Here is a 7428-nt window from a genome sequence, read left to right on the forward strand (position 1 = left end):
AATAGCATCGATTAGTTAAAGAGGCCGGAAAAACGCTGTTGAGGCTAACTAAATAAGGCATGCAAAACAACAGCGACGCCATAAAATGGCGGGTCCGGTCGAGGCACAGCTCTGCCACAAAACCTCAAATATCTCGAAAAGTATAATTTACTTTACGGTCAGAGCTTAATTAAACAATATTGGAACCTTGTACTCGACTTTCCAGAAGAAGGCGAGGCCGAAGGTAACGACATGACGAAGATGCAGGTTGATGAAAAAGCGTAAGGTAAAATCCGTCTTAGCAAGGCAAGCTACTAGCAGAAGGATGGTGACGGACGTGACGTCATTTAGCAATGGCGCCCGTTTGTTTACGTCTCGAGTACCAAAAGTAGCCACGAACGAGATTAGCTGTGGAACGGCTCCCAGCTATTCTCCGCCCCTACACACCGAAGTGTTGACTCTGTTTGGGGTGTAGATAGCTATGTGGCGCGTTAATACATGCTTCCCCTGTTGATATACGATGTCTTAAAAGGGAAACCTTTAGGATACTCGCTCCAGAAGTTAGAATTCTGTGATAACCTGTGGTTAAATTCTCTGGGAATATTTAGTAGTGATATACCCAAGGAAGCTACCAAAAAGGAACCTTCCATCAGAACGCCATGGCTTGAGCCCAAAATTTCTTTGTAATAATCAGAGTGACACGACAACCTCCATTCCACTGCACTCTCAAGTCCCATCCCAAGACATGAATCCTCAAGTCATAATTATTTCTTGAGAATTCAAATAATATACAGTACAGTGGTACCTCTACATACGAATTTAATCTGCTCCATAACCGACTTCGGCTGTAGAAAATGTTCGGATGTAGAAACGAATTTTCCCATAAGAATACATTGAAATAGGATTAATCTGTGGTTGAGCCCAAAAACCTATGATAACTCCTTAATAAATTACTACACATAATGACACATGACAATATGCACTCTAAATTAGATAATAGACATGTAAAAAAGAATAATTATCAAGAAATAATAAATAAGAAATGCGTTTTTAGCGTCACTTTACCTTAGAAAGTCCAGCGCAGGTGTCGGTCTTGCTACGCAGAGAGGAAACAGACGGGCGATGAGGAGGTAGAGAGGGTGACTACGATAAACATACACTACCGTAACTTATTCTAACATACACTAAGTGAACTTTAACCTAACTTAGCTTATTTATCTTTTTTTATTTTTATATTTTTTATTTTTTTTACATTTTCTTTTTTTCTTTTTGATGAATAATTTTAATCACTTTCACTCTCTACACTTAAAATTGATTGAATTTCTTTCTCTTCACTCTTTGCCGTTTTCTTTGAACCACTTCCTTCCTCTTCATCACGAGTTCGCTTCGTAGTTTTTTTAAAGAAGCTATCGATAGAAAGTTGCTTGGTACGGCTTTTCAGAATGTCTCGAAAATGAGTTAGGCAAACATCATTAAACTGCGCAACTACACGACAAACCTGCAATTTTTTTTTATGGTATTTGTCGATGAAGTCGACCACGTCTTGATATTTTCCTAACATCTCTTTTATTTGCCCCGAACCTAACACATGTTCTACCTCCTCAATCCCTTCCTCGTCATCACTCATGTGCTCAGACATAGCATGGAGTTCCTTGAGCTCCTCTGTAGTAAGTTCGTCGTGATGTTCGGCGACGAGTTCCGGGATGTCATCTGCGTCGACCTCCAGACCCATGGACTTGCCAAGGGAGACGATTTCCTCTACGTCTTCCGCTGCACCCACCACGGGATCAGGTTCGGGGTCAAAACCCTCGAAATCTCGGGAAGAAACTGCATCAGGCCACAGCTTCTTCCAGGCAGAATTGAGGGTCCGTCGAGTTACTCCCACCCAAGCCTGATCTATGATCTTCAAGCAGTGCACGATGTTAAAGTGGGTTTTCCAAAATTCACGCAAAGTTAAGTTTGTGCTTTGCGTGACATTAAAGCACTGCTTGAATAGGTGCTTGGTGTAGAGCTTCTTGAAGTTCGAGATGACTTGCTGGTCCATGGGCTGGAGGATAGAGGTGGTATTCGGTGGAAGATACAGCACCTTTATGAACTTGAATTCTTCAAAGATATCATCTTCAAGTCCGGGGGGGTGAGCGGGTGCATTGTCAAGGCATAGCAGGCACTTTAAAGGCAATTTCTGCTCATGAAGATACTTCTTCACAGAAGGACCGAAAACTTGGTTAACCCATTGGACAAAGAACTGCCTAGTGACCCAGGCCTTCGAGTTGGATCGCCAGAAAACATGAAGCTGGTCCTTCTCCACATTCTGTGCCTTAAAGGCCCTAGGGTTCTCAGAATGGTAAACCAGTAAGGGCTTGACTTTTAAAGTCCCCACTAGCATTGGCACATAGGGCAAGAGTCAACCGATCCTTCATTGGCTTATGCCCAGGCAATTTCTTCTCTTCGGCGGTGATGTAGGTTCGACTGGGCATCTTCTTCCAAAACAGTTCGGTTTCATCACAATTAAACACCTGCTGCTCTACGTAGCCTTCTTCCTGCACGGTCCTTTCAAAGCTCTTCACAAAGTCAGCTGCAGCCTTTGTGTCCGCACTAGCAGCCTCTCCGTGGCGAACAACTGAATGAATCCCGGACCATTTCTTAAATTTCTCAAACCAGCCACGAGATGCCTTGAAATTGTCTGAGGAAGGTTCGGTTGAACTCTCCCCAGCATCACCCCCAGAGCTCGCCTCCTTCAAGTCAGTGAAGATGGCGTGCGCCTTCTCGCAGATGATACTTTCGGTGATGGTGTCGCCAACAATCTCTCTGTCCTTGATCCAGATTAGCAGAAGTCGTTCCATCTCTTCTATGACAGGGCTACGACGTTTTGAAATGATGGTGATCCCCTTAGAAGGTTTCACTGCTTTAATGGCTTCTTTCTGTTTCAAGATTGTCGAGATCATCGACATATTTCAGCCATATTCTTTTGCAAGTTCACTCATGCTTTTCAATAATTTCTTGTTTTACTTCTAAAGAAAGCATTTCCTTCTTCCTATTCTCACCACTACCACTACCACTTGTGAAACTAAGCCTTTTAGGACCCATGCTTTATGTAAAAAACCGTAAAAGGATGTACGTAAAAAGTCACGATTAAAATACAGTTAATAGCAGAACGCACAGCGCACAACCACACGAAGCCGACGAGAACAGAGGAATGACCCAAGCCACGCTAATTGAGGGTCCCTCCGAGGTCGAAGTGCTGCCTTCTATCGGCGGAAATAAAAAATACATCCGGCGCCACGAGTACCGTCTACGCGTACGAGTATTGTTTACTTCGGGTGTCGAAAAAAAATTCGGGTGTAGAGTAGGAACGTGTTCGAATTGTACTTCGCGTGTCGAAAAATTCGGATACAACCGGTACGACGAAAATTGCTTACTTCGTGTGTCGAAATAAAATTCGGGTGTAGAGTCGAAAAATTGCTCGAATTTTACTTCGGATGTTGGAAAATTCAGATGTAGATACGTTCATATGTGGAGGTTCCAATGTATTAACAAAGCTGGAACAACCAAAGAGTGCTGAGATGTAGCAAGGTATTAATGGTCGTAGAGAAGTCATTTTAAAGTGGTTTATTTATTCATTTTGAAAAGATCATCATTAACCCATTGGATACTGAAAAGATTTACTGGTAGCATACCCGGAACATTGAACAAATAATCTAAACAAAATATACAGCAATAACGTATAGAAACATAACCATGTAATAAAAAAACATATTTTGTAATCTAGTTAAAGAGAAATTTAGCCTACAATAAGTACTAATCATTTATATTATAAAAATCATGAAATAATACATGATTCATATCTCAGAAAAATCTCTCAATCTTTCTTCATATATATATATATATATATATATATATATATATATATATATATATATATATATATATGATAAATATAAAATTATATGGAATGGGGTGTATACATATATATATATATATATATATATATATATATATATATATATATATATATATACATATTTATGTGTGTATGTACATGTATGTATATATATATATATATATGTTTATATATATATATATATATATATATATATATATATTACAAAGCTGGACTGAAATGGAAGTAGATTATTTTATCCACGTATTTTATTTGTGTATTTAAGAGATGTAAAGCCTGCTCGTAACGTGAGTTCCACTCGCGTAGGATTAAGTAAATGTATGTAAGTTACATAAGACTGTCGTCATTCATTTAGTTGTATTTTCATTCAGTTCTGTATATGTAAATTTATGTTATTTTAAAGAATTAAAATTCTATTTCACGTAGTTTTGCTACGAAGTCTTATGTAAGCTTGCTGTATGCTGCATGACACACACACTAGGGATTTTGTCATGTTTCCACGTGGTTGGAACTAGGCTAAAATTATTCTTTTTTTTTTTTTTCATTTTATCAGAAGAGGTGGGTGGAGTTAGCAGAGAGTGTTGCCTCGTTGGGCGACAAATGGACTCTACTTCAAACTGCCAAGTTGGCAACCTAACGTTGTGAGAGTCTGTCTGGACCATGTCCCCTGGCTACAAGAATGATTAACTTGAAGTTTCTAGAGTGAATTGGGATGATATATCTAGGGGCCTAGCATTGCATAGCAGATAGAGAGATCCAGCCTGACCCTCTGAAAGAGCCATCGTCCAACAGTCCTCTCACCAGCATCTATCCAGTCACTACATATTTCCTTTCAAACGTGAATAGTGATTTGTTCCAACACGAATACTTACCTCGAACTACTTTCTTAGGAGTTACCTGTAACTCCTCTCTACCGACCAGAGTTTTGTGTAGGATACCCTAAAACCCGTTTTCTATGAAGGCCTACCTCGGGCATTAGAGAATGTGCCCCGAGGGTAGGCTTTGCGCTAGGTCGAGGTCCGCTTGGGTCATTAACGCCAGTAAGTTCTCTGGTCGCGACGTGTCACCACGTCGCTCTCGCTCTCTCTCGACCCTTTGTGTACGCCGCGTGTGTCCCACGTGTTTACCGCGTGGTAACTTGTACTTATCCCTTGTGTTCCTGTGTGTTCACTTTCCGCCCTTGTGCTTCCCCAGTGTATTCCTTGATTCCCTGCGTTCCTGTGTCTTGTGTTTGTGAGTTATGGAGCAAATCCGCCGTTGTCCTGGGCCTAGAGCCGGTAAATCGTGTGGAGCGTTCCTTTCCAAACCTGAAGTGGACCCTCACTCCCTTTGCTCTTCCTGTAGGGGCAAAGTTTGTTCGTCGTCGGATACGTACCCCGAGTGTGTTGGTTGGAGTGATATCCAGTGGGTGCATTACGGCACGAAGAAGAGAAAATCGTCGAAACGTTCACCCAGGAAGGCTAGTGTTTCTTCGCCGCTACCGTCGCCCAGTGAACGGTCCGACGGGGCTTCTGTCTCGCCTTCCCCTACCCAGAGTAGGGGCCGAGGTAAGTCCATCGTGGGGAAAGAACCGAGCGTTCTTCCCCAGGAATCTGGTGAATGTGCAGTGGGGATTGCGGGACCTTCTCGGGCTAGTGAGGAGCCCGGTAGTGCTGTGTCAGGGTGCTCTGGAGACTCGGCCCTTGTGCTTGGGGGGCACGTTTCCTCCGATGACCCCTTGTGGGGTAGTAACGTTGTTTTTGTGTCTTCGCCCCCTTCGTGGGCCTGTGTTTCAGGTTCTTTGGCAGGCGGTGACAACCAGGGTAAGTTAGGTTCCGCAGGGAGTGATGCCTTCGGGTGGAAGCTTCCTAAGACACCGGGTAGGTCCCCTATGCGAATGGAAGAGGGCCTGGATTCCTGGTTCCCTAGTGTTGGGCGCCAAACCTCGTTCCCAACCCCGCTCACGGAAGTTCCCGAAGAATTCCTGCAACCTTCTACCTCGGGTACGCAACGAGTCGCGAAGTCCCCCGCGGTCCCCGCTCCCGCCCGCCGTACGGTAAGTGCAGTGACGTCGGGTTCTTCAGAGGAGTCTTTCTCGTCGGGTGAAGAAGCCAGGATGAAACATCGACGTCGGAGGGAGCGGTCCAGGAGCAGGCGTTCCCGCTCAAGATCGCGTTCCAGATACAGCAGGAAGCGCTCCCGTTCTCCAAGAAGAAAACACAAGAGGAGTAGGTCACGAGATGGCGATTGGGTTTTCGTACCCCGTAAGGCAGAGATACGGTGTTCCCCGGACCGGCGGTCCAAGGATTTCTCGCCAAGGAGACCGTCCTCCAAGCACGGTTATGACCCTCGCAGGCAGATTCGCGAGAAGGACTCTACATGCAGGCATAAGACCGCGAAGCCTCCGGTTCACCCCGTCCAGCGGGGGGAACCGCGTTTCCTTACAGACAGCCTGGCCGAACCAGCCCAGCTGGTGCGGCCCTCGGACCGGAAGGAACGGTTCCCGCTGTCGGGTCAGCCCACGGGATCCGCGTCCTCGTCCCCCAGAGAACTTGAGCGGACACTAGTCCTCACTGAGTCGGCGATGCCTGTGCTAACTCCTGCCCCTGGTGCGGAAGCCTCCGCCGGGAGGACCAGTACCTCGGCAGGGGAGTGCCTGTTGTGTCAAGAACAAGGCGCCCGGTGGGAGTGCCCGGTGACCCGGCTCCCCAGGCTCAAGCCAAGGCTTCGGCTGACGGTAGGGAGGGTTCCCCGACGGAGGACTCGGCCTATAGAAGAGTGATTGGCCTTATCAGGAGGCATCACAAAATAGAAGACCCGGCAGCTACCGACGAGGACTATTGGAGGTCCAGCCTTATACGGTTGATGCAGGCCCCTACCCAGCCTAAGACCTCCCTGGCTCTTCCTCTAGCCCGGGATCTCGTCCTGGGACAGGAATACGTGGATAGAGTGGTGACAAGTAATGCCGAAGCCCCCAAGACTCAGAGTTCTTCTAAGTTACTCCAGGGACTCAAGACGCAGGGCAAGGTCTATGTACCAGAAGGACGTCGACCAGGAGCCTGCAAAGTAAAACCTTCTCTTGACATCCTGGGCCAGGGCGTCTCGGAGGACAGAGCCTCTTCAGCCCCAGTTTGTTTTTCTCCATCGGAGGCCACGATGATGGAGGAAATGTCGAGGGACCTGGTGCACGTCTCCTCTTGGCTAGACTGGTGGGCTTCCACCTTAGTAGGGGTGCAAGCCACGTTTGATCCTACAGACCCGGAACAGCAAAACCTCCTGAGGGAACTTATCACCTCCGGGGGCAAGACGCTTAAGTTCCAGACGTACCAATCTCTCGCCCTGACAGCGAATTGGGTACTACGCAAGAGGGACACCATCCTGGCAAAGGTGTCCCGAAAGGTCCCAGACAGGGAGGCGCGGGCCATGAGGAGCCTTCCCTTGTGGGGTGACTCCTTGTTCCCCTTAAAGGACTTAGAAACCATTATGGAGAAGGTGTCTAAGAGAAAAGAATTAAGCACCCCCAGGCCTACGCCTACAAGGAGACCGCCCTACAAGAGGTCAGTCTCAGA

At 46.1% G+C, this 7428-nt stretch overlaps 1 protein-coding gene across 1 annotated transcript; it reads left to right on the top strand.

Annotated features, from left to right (window-relative positions):
- Positions 1-231: 231 nt before the first annotated feature.
- LOC137619628 (CLK4-associating serine/arginine rich protein-like) lies at positions 232-6641 on the top strand. Its single transcript, XM_068349864.1, has 3 exons — positions 232-260; positions 5225-5427; positions 5656-6641. The coding sequence occupies exons 1-3, from the start codon at positions 232-234 to the stop codon at positions 6639-6641; spliced, it is 1218 nt and encodes a 405-aa protein (XP_068205965.1).
- Positions 6642-7428: the final 787 nt, after the last annotated feature.

This window comes from Palaemon carinicauda, chromosome 1 (genome assembly GCF_036898095.1).
Source record: "Palaemon carinicauda isolate YSFRI2023 chromosome 1, ASM3689809v2, whole genome shotgun sequence".
Taxonomy (NCBI): Eukaryota; Metazoa; Arthropoda; class Malacostraca; order Decapoda; family Palaemonidae; genus Palaemon; species Palaemon carinicauda.